General features: G+C 44.6%; 1 protein-coding gene across 1 annotated transcript in view; it reads right to left on the reverse strand.

Annotated features, from left to right (window-relative positions):
* The window catches only part of LOC147105089 (solute carrier family 26 member 9-like), a 93,510-nt gene that overhangs the window by 3,474 nt on the left and 75,311 nt on the right, over positions 1 to 14,725 (reverse strand). Inside the window, exon 19 of the mRNA XM_086011741.1 lies at positions 5,757 to 5,834. Within this exon, the coding sequence (XP_085867867.1) occupies positions 5,757 to 5,834 (78 nt within the window). The remainder of the gene's footprint in view (positions 1 to 5,756; positions 5,835 to 14,725) is intronic.

Consider the following 14,725-nt stretch of genomic DNA (forward strand, 5'->3'; position numbering starts at 1 on the left):
AACCCAGGAATGCGACTTGGCATTGGGAATGGAAAAAAAATGTGGCTTAAAATGAATAGCTGGTATTACAGGGAAAGAAAAACAATTACATATTACTGGCGAGCTTGGCTCCATTGTTAACTGTCACTTTGTCTCGTCTGAGCCAGAAGGTCAAGGGTTCACAGACCCACTCCAGGCTGACCCCTTCAAAAGAAGTCCTGAGCAATGCTGCTTTGTCAGAGGTGCTGTCTTTCAGAAGAGCTATTAAACCAAGGCCTTGCCTGTCTGTCCAGGTGGATGTTAAAGATCCCATGGCATTTTTGCTGCGTGCAAATCGGCAGCTGCGTTCTCACATATAACAAAAGTGACCACGTTTCAAAGGTAATTCATTCATTGGATGTGAAGCATTTTGGGATGTCACGGGGATGTGGTAAAATGCCAATAGAAATGCAAGTTCTTGAACAGAAACAACACTTTTTTTTCGAAAGCTTAAAATCAACTACCACGGCCTCAGCAATAAGTTATTGATGTTGAAACAGCTGCTACTTTGCTTTCTTTCGCCACTAGATGGTTCCAAAGTTTCAGAATAACCATTAAAGAATAATGCTACTGTATCTAGAAGGAGAATGTTTCATGAGGCTGTACCTGGCAACACAGAGGGGACTTTAGATAACCATCTAGTTGCCACTAGTGGGTTTAAGTATTAGACTGTGGTAAAAGATCACACAGTAGATTACTGCAGCTGTTTTAATCTCTGCAGAGAAGTAATTAAATCATTAATATCTGAGCTCATTTTGAAACTGCTCTACATTAGATTGCAAATCTTGGTGGCAGAGAAGAGGCTCTGCATCAACATTTTATATTTATTTCTATTCACCCTTGCAAGGTTTGTTACGGACAGATCTCGCAAACAAATAAGTAACTGCATACAGTTCTGGTCGCCATATTGGCCCAGTAATTCCTCTCCCAACGCGCGAGTACGGACGGGGTACTCACGCGTGTGCCCGGAGGAATTGCCGGTTTTCAGCATGCACAGCGCATGCGGGGAAAACCGGCATTTCCTCTCCTCTGACCCAAGGGGTTAAGAGGCTGAATGCGTGCACGCAGGAGTCTGCGCGTGCGACTTGGATTTCCTTTATTTTTAGAGAGTTGCGCATGTGTAAAGGCCTCCGGCTTTTACGCATTGAAAAACCACACGTAAGTACTTAGTTTTACAGGTAAGTGGTCTATTAATACAATTTATAAAAAAAATTTCCACAGGTTTATTATTTTTTAAGAATTTACAGTAAGGTAAGTTTAGTTTTAGCCCTGATTTTTTATATAACTTTTTTCAAATTTTAAAATTATTGTTTAAAATAGTTTTTTTTACACTTATTTATGGTTCATTTAAGTAGTGCAATGTTGTTTTTAATTTTCTTTCAAGTTTAAGTAGTGTTTTGGGGCCAGGAGTTTTCATGAGTTTGACAGCCCTTACTGTCAAACTCATGAATGAACATTTGCAACCTCCCATTGGTTGCCCTGTGCTCACGTGATCCCAGCCGGCTCATCGCACTAAGTACGCCGCTGGGTCACGCACGCACAGCGTGGCATGGCAGGACCTCAAGCGGGCCAGTGAGAGGAAATGCAATGCGGGTCACGATTCAAATGTCAGCGCGCTGGGTAAGTGCACATCGGGGGCTTGCACGCGCGGCAAGCTCCCGATCCTAATTTCAGGGCCATTATAAAAAGGATATAGAGGCACTGGAGAGGGTGCAGAGAAGATTTGCAAGGATGATACCAGAAATGTGAGGGTATACATATCAGGAAAGGATGTACAGGCTGGGTCTCTTTTCTCTTGAAAAAAGGCCGAGGGGTGACCTAATAGAGGTCTTTAAAATTATGAAAGACTTTGATGAGGCGAGCTATTTATGCCCACATTGCCACATTAGCCGAGACCAGCTGATTCAGCAAAGTAAACCTGGAATCTTTCTGGTCTGAATGTGCTCATTGCAAACCATGTGAGCTGCATATAGAATCAGAAAATTCCATACACAAGGAGTCGACTCAACTCATTGTGTACGTGCTGATGCTAGCTGCCCCTATCAGAGCGGGAGAGTGAGACTAGCTGAAGTGCTCTTGCAGAGAGCCAGCATGGGTTCGACGGGCCGAATGGCCTCCTTCTGTGCTGTAACCATTTTATGATTCTATAATTTCCCATTTCATAGGAATCAGAGAAATTTACGGCACAGAAGGAGGCCGTTTGGCCCATCATGTCTGTGCCGGCCAAATAAGAGCGATCCAGCCTAATCCCACTTTCCAGCTCTTAGTCCCTAGCCCTGTAGGTTACGGCACTTCAAGTGCATATCCAAGTACTTTTTAAATGCAATGAGGGTTTCTGCCTCTACTACCCTTTCAGGCAGTGAGTTCCAGACCCCCACCACCCTCTGGGTGAAAAAAGTTCTCCTTAACTCCCCTCTAAACCTCCGACCAGTTACTTTTAATCTATGCCCCCTGGTTATTGACCCTTCTGCTAAGGGAAATCGGTCCTTCCTAGCCACTCTGTCTAGGCCCTTCATAATTTTATACACCTCAATCAAGTCTCCCCTCAGCCTCCTCTGTTTCAAAAGGATATTCAATTATTGGAGTCGATACAGAGAAGGAGTACCCGATTTATCCCAGAACTTCCCGAAAGGACGTATGAGGAAAGATTGACGGCCCGGGATGTTTTCTCTCAAAAAGGAGGGGATATGGCAGAAGTGTTTAGAATTATGAAAGGTTAGGACAAATGTGCTTTTCTGTCGTGCACAGAATTTAAGCGTAAGGGGTCATAGTTGCAAATTAAGGACAACAAAAGAAAATAGGAATTGCAGAAGGAACCTTTTCATTAAAAGGGTGGGAAGTATGTGGGACAGATTACCGGAACAAGAACATCTAATGGGTTTCAAGAAGGATCTAGACGGGTTCGTGTCAACAAATGGGATTCATGTTATTCGAAATGAAGCAAGGAATACTATGGATAGGTGGTCTAGATGGACTGAAGGTCTTTTCTTGCCTGAAACTGTTACTATATTTATTCTCCTGCTCTTTGTCTGTGCCATTTAATATCTTTCTTCTTCAAGTGTTATTTCCCTCTTAAATATACTTATTGACTTTACCTCAATAGCCTTTTGTGGTAAAATTCCCTGGTATCATAGTTTTTGTAGAATTAATGTAGCATTATTGTACAGAGGTTTTTAAAATCAATACTGAGTCAATGGGAGTGTTGATCGATATGAAGAAATCCTTGTCTAAAAACTAGCAAAACAAATCACCAAGTTGTGCAATTTGTCCAATTTGAGAATGAGTTGACCCATTGAAGACTTGGGGGTTGATTTTACCCTCCCATTGGGTATGACTGTCAGGGAGGGTCATAGAGTTATAGAGTCATAACGGCACAGAAGGAGGCCATTCGACCCATCGAGACCGTGCTGGCTCTCTGTAGAGCAATCCAGTCAGTTCCCATTCCCCCGCTCTATCCCCGGAGCCCTGCAAGCTTATTTCCCTCAAGTGCCTATCCAGTCTCCCCTTGAAAACATCGAGTGTCTCCGATTCCACCACTTCCGTTGGCAGCGAGTTCCAGGTCCTCACCACTCGCTGCGTAAAAAAGTTTCCCCTCACATCCCCCCTGTATCTCTTGCCCAAAACCTTAAATCTGTGTCCTCTAGTCCTTGTACCATCAACTAGTGGGAACAGCCTTTCCCCGTCTAGCCTATCCAAACCCGTCATAATCTTGTACACCTCTATCAAATCATCCCTCAACCTCCTTTGCTCTAATGAAAACAAATTCAGCTTCTCCAACCTCCTTGTAGCTAAGATCCCCCATCCTTGTAGCTAGGCCTTAGTGTCCAATCACAAAGACATGTTTGTCGTACATATCTCAGTTGATATAAAAGGGGACATGATTCCTTCAAGATTCTGAGTTTGGCTAAGGTTTGATATGTTGTGCTGGAAAAACCAGCAAGACTCCTTTTCTTATGCAGGACCTGGCACAGACTTGAAATTGCCTGTTTGACAGTCGGCCAATCTTGCTCAAAGCTGGAAAATTGTATTTCGTTACCTAATTAAAATCTGAAATGGCAGCCAAAGCCTGTTGGCCTATGTCCACTAATAGCCTCAGCCATTATTATCTTCTGAAGCTTGTGTCGTACCGCGTGTAATGCTGGAAGATTAGTGTTCAAAAGGAAGAACTCAAACGTTAAAATGTTGTGGTTGATTGTTTAGTGTTTATACATGACAAAACATTTATTCTACTCTACCGACTCTGCTCTGTAGGAGTATATGATGGTTTGTAGGCATTTAGAAGTTGATCATGTGTCAATGGCAGCAGGACCATGGTACTCCCACAGCAAGCAACCCATAATTGTGTCAATTAGACAACCTTCAAGCCTCCGGCAGTGCTGGGGTCGCAGGCTTTGGGGATATTGAGAACAGGGGTTGGAGACATGGAAAATAAGCGTCGCTTTCCACTGGACCTGTAATAGGGACTGGTGGTACAAAGCTATAGTCAAAAGGAGGCTGGGGAAGGGGGAAGTAGCACTCGAAGGTCTCGAGTCTCCGCTATTCTCCCGGAGACCAAACACCAGTATGTTTGAATGTCGTTTGCCAGTTAGGGGATAAAAGGGAATTTGGTGACTTTGGACAGGGCAGTGACAGTTGGAGCATGAATTATTCATTCCTGAATGTGCTGTGGAATTGCGCATGACTAATGGACCATTGATCCTGAAGGGGTTCCACTGTGCTGGGTGCAGTTCTGCCGCTTTCGAAAGTGCAACACCCCCACCGACACCTGGGAATCCCTGGCCCAAGACCGCACAAAGTGGAGGAGAAGCATCCGGGAAGGTGCTGAACACCTCGAGTCTCTTCGCCGGGAGCAAGCGGAAGCCCAGCGCATGCAGCGCAAGGAGCGCACGTCAACCCAAGCACCCCACCCACCCGCCTCTTCAACCACCGTCTGCCCCACCTGTGACAGAGACTGTAGGTCCCGCATTGGACTCATCAGTCACCTGAGAACTCATTTTTAACGTGGAAGCAAGTCATCCTCGGTTCCGAGGGACTGCCTAAGAAGGGAAGAAGAAGTTCGTATTGCGAGGGAAGATTGACTTTCCAGCAGCTGTGCAGGTGCAATCTTTTAAAAGTTGGCGTTTTCTTTAGTGCTGTCCCCTCCCCATGATGGTAGCAACACTGCTTTGGCCGTGTGCTTATTCTGTCCGACTCTGCCCCCCAGCCTGGGTGTCGGCATTGGAAAGTTGAGGCCTCGCTGCAGCAGTGTGACTGAAAACACCTTCTTGCTGGGCGCGCGTTTCTCCAACAGCAGCTGCCAGCATTAAGCGATTGCTGCCCACGCCACGGGAGAGCTGGTGGCAAGCTCCGAATATGAGTGGAGTATGACGTAAGGAAACTACTAGGCACTTGGTCTAAGTGTTAAACAAAGCTTTAATCAACAGTTTTACAACATGGAGGTCTAGTTGTGTCCTTCACTAGTTCCTGTTAAGAACGTCCTGCGCAAGCTGGGCCCATGCCCGAGTATTTATACTCTCCCTGGACAGCGCCACCCATAGGCCACTCAGTATTATTTCATAAGTCTTTCTTTTATGAATGACTGATTCATGTCAGAGTATAAATGGTCAGTGTTGGGGGTGGGAGCGGTTGTAGGGATCAGGAGGAAGGTACGGTAGGACCAGTTGCTTTTTTCTACCTTGGGGAACGGAGAGATTGACAGTACACAATCGTCGGGTGCCGCTGGCTTCAACATTTCTTACCTGTTCCAAATCCTGATCGTTATCATTTTCGTCACTTGACATGTCCTCATTCATATAGATCGCTGCAGCCCCGGAATCCTAGAGAATATCAAAAGGGAAGAACCTTTAAAATTGCTGGTGAAACATTACGACTAACAGTTTAATTACATTTGGTTAAGACAGTTTGTTGGAGGTAGCTAAGTAGACGCGTGGGCTGAATTATGTTGTACAACTCCTACTTGACATGGTTAGAAACATAGAAACATAGAAGATAGGAGCAGGAGTAGGCCATTCGGCCCCTCGAGCCTGTTCCGCCATTTAATGAGATCATGGCTGATCATCCAAATTCAGTACCCTGTCCCTGCTTTCTCCCCATATCCCTTGATCCCTTTAGCCTTAAGAAATATATCTAACTCCTTCTTGAATATATTTAATGAATTGGCCTCAACTGCCTTCTGTGGTAGAGAATTCCACAGGTTCACCACTCTCTGGGTGAAGAAATTCCTCCTCATCTCTGTCCTAAATGGCTTACCCCTTATCCTTAGACTGCGACCCCTGGTTCTGGACTCCCCCGCCATCGGGAACATCCTTCCTGCATCTAGTCTGTCTAGTCCTGTTAGAATTTTATAAGTTTCAATGAGATCCCCTCTCATTCTTCTAAACTTTAACGAATACAAGCCCAATCGACCCAATCTCTCCTCATACGTCATTCCTGCCATCCCAGGTATCAGCCTGGTGAATCTCCACTGCACTCCCTCCATGGCAAGAACATCCTTCCTCAGATAAACAATGTGCTGAGGCTGCTGGTGCTGTGGAATCCTCTCCAACTGCCTCAAGGCAGAGGCTCCAGAGCCCTGTAAGCAATGGAGAAACTGCTCACGGTTTTTTTGACCATGACACTTTCTACAATTTTGGGGGAAGTCTGCACAGGTCAACAATGCAGAATTCATTATGCCACCTTAGCACACTCTCTGCCATCACAAATGAGTGGCCAGCGCTACCTACCGTGGCTATTTATGTTTGCCATTGGCAGCGCAGGAGAAAAACATCTCCTAACGTGGGTCTCCCTAAAACCAGAGGCACTAACGTTGCCTCATTTACCTTCAGAGTTTCCAATAGAAGTGCAATAAATGTAAATGTTTAGTCCAACACTAATTTCCATTAAGCTGCGGGTTTGAAAGTGCTCTACTGTTCTGCAGCAGTATATAGATTAGCCAGAGCTTTGTAAAGCCAGACGTATGTTCAAGTCCCTCCATGACCTCACCCCTCTCTATCTCTGTAACCTCCTGCAGCCCTATAACCCTCTCAGAACTCTGCGTTCCTCCAATTCTGGCCTTTTGTACATCCCGAATTCCTTCACCCCCACTGTGCCTTCAGCTCTCTAGGCCCAAAGTCTGGAATTCCCTCCCTAAACCTCTACGTCTCTCTCCCTTCCTTTAAGACACGCCTTAGAACCTACCTCTGATCAACCTTTTGGTCACCCGTCCTAATGTCTCCTTCTTTGGTTCAGTGTCAGTTTTTGTCTTGATTACGCTCTTGTGAAGTGCCTTGGGATGTTTTACTATGTTAAAGGCGCTATATAAATACAAAATGCTGTTGCTGACTTGTGTTTGATATCTACATATGGAATTTTACATTAATTCTATGAAAAATTCTGTAAAACCTTTGCTATAGTATTCTGACTTACATTTACCCTTCCCTTGGACTGTTATATATATATTTGTTAATGATTTCACCTTGACACCCATAATCTGGCAAATATTACTTCAGCTACCTGATAAGAGGCCGGTACCACTCAAGAGTGGTTGGGTCAGAAGGGCAGTATAAATTATCAGAAATGTACAAGTGTACACAGCATGGCACTTCAACATCAAACAGAAGGAGCAGTATTCCAGAAACACAATGCGTTATTTTTTTGCTTCAATTACTTTTGCTTCCTTTATTTATACTTTCCACCTGGTGGAAAAGGGGTGGGAGGCCCCCGGGTAAGGGGGGGGGGGGAAATATGACCTATCACTCCGCTCCCACTGACGGTGTGGCCGACGCCATGTTATCAAGGGTGGCTGGTGTGCTTGCCTCAGCCAAGCAGTAGGCCCCTTTAAATATGCAAATCAGCATCCTATGACATACTCAGACCCCATTGCCATTTTAGGACAGTACTGGGCAGAGCACGGTCCACACATTTTCAACTGGTGCCCAGAAGAAAGAAATAACTCGCATTTATATAGCACCTTTCACGACCTCAGGACGTCTCCAAGCGCTTTACAGCCAATGAAGTACTTTTGTGCACTGTTGTGATGTGGGAAACATGGCAGCCATTTTTTACACAGCAAGCTCCCACAAACAGTAACGTGATGATGATCAGATAATCTGTTTTAGTGATGTTGATTGAGGGATCAATATTGGCCAGGACATTGGGGATAACTCCCCTGCTCTTCTTCGAAATAGTAGCCATGGGATCTTTTACATCCACCTGAGAGAGCAAACGGGGCCTCGGTTTAACGTCTCATCCGAAAGACGGCACCTCCGACAGTGCAGCACTCCCTCAGCACTGTGAGCCTGGAATATGTGCTCAAGTCCCTGGAGTGGGACTCTGAACCCACAGCCTTCTTGACTTAGACGGCGAGAGTGCTACCCACTGAGCCAAGGTAAGTTTTAAGTTATTTGTATGAGACCGAGAGGATCAAGAGTGCTCCTTCCGGGCTCCATTAAAAACAACCTGGGCCACTGCTGTACGACGTTCCACCAACCCCTCCCCCCACCGCACACCCCCCCCCGCCCCCGAGAGCGAGACTACCTCCCTCTCTGGACCAACCTTTTCACGGGCCCAGAGACTGGCCAATATCATGCCGGTGGGCTGCCCCGCGACAGACATTTCCCGCCCGCAGCCCACCAGTTGTATGTTAATGAGATCAACTCCTCAATGTGGACCAGGTCCTTCTGTTGGGACTGTAAGGCGGTCAGTTGGCATTCTCCACTGGCTGGCCGAAAACATCGCTCGGGGGACGGGGCGGAATCTGCCCCCCGAATTTCCTTCCCTGTTTTAGGCCCCTGCTGAGTCCGTCATGTGCGATTAAAGCAATGTCTGACTGATCGAATTATGCATCAAAAACGGGAAAAGTGCTGGAAAAAGGCAGGACAAGGATCTGGGGGTTTTCTTTTTTCAGATGTTGACGGATCTGCTGAGCAATTCCAACGTTTTTTTGTTTTCATTTCACATCGCCAGCATTTGAAGTTTTTTTCAAAAAAAATCTCGATTTATGGGTGCGTTCCTCTCTCCGCAAACACGCGGGCAGCAGAACGCTGCAGGGCAAATGCCCCATCAGGTGATCTGGAGTGGCTGTAGTTGGGAGTGCCACTGCCATTGGAGACTGCCATTTGGGCCTTGAAATTCTGGCTTAGGCTAATTATTATTTTGCAACACGTTGAAAATATATTTACTGAAGAGAATGATTGCAGCAGTCAATCCCTATCCAAGGTGGCATATTACATGCCATGTGCATCGTAACATTGACTGCACTTCAAAAGTAATTCAGTGGCTTTGTGATACCCGAGGTTATGAAAGGTGCCATAAACTTTCTTCTGAATCAGTCTAATACTGGTTAGTGGAGATTCAATGCAAATATGTGTGATCAATCCAATTGCACTTATTTAGCATAGGGGTCGTAAACATGAACTTGTTATTCTGCCTTTCACCAGTAGGCAGTGGTCCAGTTTAGAAGCTTGTGTTGGTACTGCTCACGATCCACGATCGGTTCATGGGATTACATAGGATACACGGCACAGAAACAGGCCATTCGGCCCAACCAGTCCGTGCCGGCGTTTATGCTCCACTCGAGCCTCCTCCCGTCATTCCTCAGCTAAATCTATCAGCATAACCCTTTATTCCCTTCTCCCTCATATGTTTCTCCCTTAAATGCATCCATACTATTCGCTTCAACCACTCCGTGTGGTAGCGAGTTCCACATTCTCAGCACTCTCTGGGTAAAGACGTTTCTTCTGAATTTCCTATTGGATTTCTTGGTGACTATCTTATATTGATGGCCTCTAGATATGCTCATCCCCACAAGTGGAAACATTCTCTCTGTATCCACTCTATCAAAACATCTCATAATTTTAAAGACCTCTATTAGGTCACCCCTCAGCCTTCTTTTTTCAAGAGAAAAGAGACCCAGCCTGTTCATCCTTTCCTGATATGTATACCCTCGCATTTCTGGTATCATTCTTGTAAATCTTCTCTGCACCCTCTCCAGTGCCTCTATATCCTTTTTATAATATGGTGACCAGAACTGTACACAGTACTCCAAGTGTGGTCTAACCAAGGTTTGATACAGGTTTAGCATAACTTCCCTACTTTTCAATTCTATACCTCTAGAAATAAACCCTAGTGCTTGGTTTGCTTTTTTTATGGCCTTGCTAACCTGTGTCACAACTTTTAGTGATTTGTGTATTTGTACTCCAAGATCCCTTTGTTCCTCTACCCCACCTAGACTCGCACCCTCCAAGTAATAAGTGACCTCCCTCTTCTTCCTACCAAAATGTAATACCTCACATTTATCTGTGTTGAACTTCATTTGCCAATTATATGCCCATTCTGCAAGTTTATTAATGTCCTCCTTTAATTTGTTGCAGTCCTCCTCAGTATTGACTATCTCCCCCCAATTTGGTGTCATCCGCAAATTTAGAAATTGTGTTTTTGATTCCAAAGTCTAAATCGTTAATGTAAATTGTGAACAGCAGTGGTCCCAGCACTGATCCTTGTGGAACACCACTACCCACCTTCTGCCACTGTGAATAGCTACCCTTTACTCCCACTCTCTGCTTTCTGTCCTGAAGCCAGCTAGCTATCCACTCTGCTACTTGTCCCCTGACTCCGCATTCTCTGACCTTATCGAAGACCTTTTGAAAATCTAGATAAATTACTTCTACTGCATTACCATTGTCTACTCTCTCTGCTACCTCTTCAAAAAATTCAATGAGGTTGGTCAAGTAAGACTTTCCCTTTTGAAATCCATGCTGACTATTCATCATTACTATATTTTTGGTTTCTAGATGTTCTTCTATTCTCTCCTTTAGTAGGGATTCCATTATTTTTCCTACCACTGATGTTAAGCTGACTGGTCCATAATTCCCTGGACATGTTCTATCTCCTTTCTTAAATATCAGTATTAACCAATATCAGTATTTATTACTCTGGAAATAATGGTTTGAAATTATTTCCTAATATAGTTAACTTTGGAGTCAGCAATAGTTTAGACAGAAATTCAACTGCATTTTACTCTAAACTCAACAAACTTTTCTTTATGGATTTTACTAACTTTTCTCAAATTAATATTGTATCAAACAGTGTCAGAGATTTTGGAAAAAATTGCTCTTTTGAGTTAAACTTTGTATTATACAGCTTGTGCTACAGTGCATATCGCATACTACAAAACATAACATGATAACGAGCTAAAACGCAGATCCTGTAACCTTATATCTGGGTTCACAAGATGCATACGGATGAGGGAGGCCATCTTAGCTCTTATGAGCTACAATGCTAGCATAGCATCATCCAATAGGTTCTTGAATGAAGACTTTCAGCTCCCCTATTGTTGCTGGAAGTCTAATTATTCCTTATTAATTATTCTTTGTGCAATGAAATTCTTCCTGACCGCAGTCCTCAAGTTGTCAGTCGGCAATTTGAGGCTATGCTATCTTGTCCTACCAGCTTGGTTTTCTTTGAAGTAGTGCTTTTCTGTACTATTTAATATCTTAGTTGCCTGCTTTCAAGACTAAAGAGCCTCAATTACTCTAATTTACCATTATGGCTCAGTCTTCTGACACTGGGCTTCAGTCTCATGACTCTTCTCTCCATTGCCTCCAGGGCTTGATTCGTTCTCTTGTTTCTTGGTGAGCAAAACTGGACACAGCTCTCAAGGTGCACGAGCCCTGTCAGAACACTGTTCAGTTTTAGCAGAACCTCCTCTAACTGGTACTGTGCTAATTTGCCAATACACATCTTTTTGGATGGCAGCATGGAATCGTAGAATGGTTACAGCACAGAAGGAGGCCATTCGGCCTGTCGAGCCCGTGCCGGCTCTCTGCTGTTGATGATTCTGCTATTCCCATTTACACCTTTCTAGACCCAGTTTTTGTTTCTTTGCTTGTCCAATTACCATCTCCCTTTACCTTGTACAATCATACCTTTTCTTATTGAATCTCTCCTGCCTTTCACCTTATCACAGACCTTCCCTTTCATTCTTTCCTCCCCTCCCCCCTTTCCTTGCCTCTGCACTTGCTTAAAACCTGTTACATCTCTAACTTTTTCCAGTTCTGACAAAAGGTCATCGACCTGAAACGGTAACTCTCTGTTTCTCTCTCCACAGATGCTGCCTGACCTGCTGAGCGTTTCCAGCATTTTCTGTTTTTATTGCCAATATACTTGCCTTATTGTCGCATTTTTAAAATGACTTGAAATTACAACAAATTAAGGGGGAGAAATTCGGTATCGCTCCATTTGGGGCGCAATTATCGGCCGGGCGCAAAGATTAGCGCCTGGCGCTAATTATTGTCTCCGACTGCAAACTTGGCTTTTATCACCCCTGGAGGTGATTGGAGCGCTAAATCAGGCACTTCACACCTGTCTTAAGGCGCAAAGGCCGAGGAGCGAGGCGCTACCTCAGAGCGCTGGCGAAGCTCATGTGATGTCAGTCAGCAATGGAACACAGACACACTGGCACCAGCCAATTCTTAAAGGGGCGTTCTGATGAATGGTCATCGACCTGAAATGTTAACTCTGTTTCTCTCTTCACAGATGCTGCTTGACCTGCTGACATCTCCAGCATTTTCTGTTTTTATCTTAAAGGGGAGGGTTTATCTTGGTCTCCATCTACATCCTGTTCATTGCAGCCTTGAGTCTCGGCCTGGAGAGACCTGTACATCAAATCTGCTGGAAAGAACAATTGAGAGACCCAGGGAAAGAGCTCAGAGTGCAGCCCCCACAGTCTCTTCTAAATAGATACAAGGGCAAATCAAAATGAACCTGCAAAGTGCTGCTCAGTACCCAAAACTCCTTCACACTGCGTTGAATCTCTCCAGAAGTCTCTCTCTCTCTCTCTCTCAGAATGCATGGTGCAAAAATGTCACCAACAGAAAAAGGCAGGAAGCGGTCGCCTTTAAATAGCGCTCCCCCAGTTCCTTCCCGACTGCAAAACGCTCCCCTCAACCTGTCGTTGCTAGCGGCAGGCGTTAAGGCAGGGGGCGCCACTCAATTTCCAGTCCAGGACGCTACCAGAGCGTTGCGCATGCGACTAACGTCACGATCTGCCGGCACAGGAGATCGGGTGGTAGTGTTTAGCATCGCCGCAAAATGTCCGGTCAATTTCGCGAGAGGTGCAGATATCGCCGCGCCCGGGCGCTAGTTGGTTTGCGCCCCACTTAGCGCCCTCTTAAGGCGCTACCAACTGAATTTTTCCCCCTAAGTATTTTAAACAAAAATTTAATTTTTTGAAAAAAATAATTAAAGCTTTTTACGGGGCTAAAAATAAACTTACCTTTTTAAAAGTATTTTAAAATGATAAATCAGTGACTTTTTAAAAAACTTTTTTCAACTCTTATCCTGGTAAAAGCAGGCCTTACGCCTGTAAGAATTGTAAGGGTTTTCTGCGGGCGGAGGGTCTCCAAAAAGCGGAACTCTCCGCTCGCTGAGGCCCTTCTCCAGGGCAGTCGGAGGATCTGTCAAGACCATTCTTGACAGATCGGAAATGCCGGTTTTCAGCGCATGCGCTGTGCATGCCTGAAACCGGCATTTCCGATGTCCCTACGGGTGGGTACACGGCGCCTACCCACCCGTAGGGATTGGAATATCTGGGCCAGTAACTCTGTTTCTCTCTCCACAGGTGCTGCCTGACCTGCTGAGTATTTCCAGCATTTTCTGTTTTTATTTCAGATTTCCAGCATCCACAGTATTTTGCTTCTGTAGTAGAATTGTTCTGCCCATTTACATGTTTTATCTGACTCCATTTGTAGGTCCCTGGCTCCCTCGCTTGACTTGAACTCTCTTTGTCCCCCCTCCCCACCCTAGTGTGCGGTCATCCACAAACATTTCACCACTTTTCATTGAGTGCCTGAGTTCAGGTCATTGATGTAATCTAAGGGTTAGATTTCCAAACACATACCGTTTGTAATGTTTGCTCTGCACTGTTGCACTGTGTGAAATACACAGCTGTGTACTATTTGTTTAGTGTCATTAGATGAGATAATTTCAATGACATTGTGTAGTTGTGAACTCCAGAATAATGTGTCAGAATGTTCAATTCCATTCACAACACAATAAAGTTTATTTATTCCTCTCTGAGTCTGGTATTATTTTAATGTTATCAAACACTGCTCAGTGTATTGGAATTTTAGGTTCGGTAATGGATATATTTGTACTTGACATAAGTTGTTCAGCTTTATATTTTAATTAAACAGTGGAAGCATTTTCAGTTCATTTCTTAACCTTTGTCTTTTTTAATTAGTTTTGAAGTTATTTTGTTGATTATTGCTAATTTTAGTTAACATTCTTCCATCTGATTTCTGTTACTTTCTTCCTTGGTCTCTCCTGATTTTTTTTAATTTTCTATCCTCTCCAGACCCTTGTACACCACACACCAAAACTCTCAGCCAGGAGGACAGGCAGGTGGTCTGGTCCCAGAGCTTTGACAGTGTCTCACTGAGTAGGAACGAGAAACCCGTTTAGTCCCCTCGACCTTCCAGATCTATAATCAAGACCTGCACAGACCAGTTCCATCCATAGCCCTTTACAAAGAACTTGCTCATATTCACACCATGCTGATTGACTTTATACTTTAGCAAAACAAAAAATTGCAATATTGTTTACTCTGTGTAATCTGGTGCTAGATTCTGCTCCATAAACAGTTCTAAAAATAAAGGGCTAGAAATTGACTTTGGGGCGGCCAGCTCGCTTGCGCCCAGAAATTACCGCTGCGCGCGGAGCCACTTGCGCC

This window comes from Somniosus microcephalus, chromosome 18, assembly GCF_052327205.1.
Source record: "Somniosus microcephalus isolate GS21.2 chromosome 18, FLI_Smic_1.0, whole genome shotgun sequence".
Classification (NCBI taxonomy): Eukaryota; Metazoa; Chordata; class Chondrichthyes; order Squaliformes; family Somniosidae; genus Somniosus; species Somniosus microcephalus.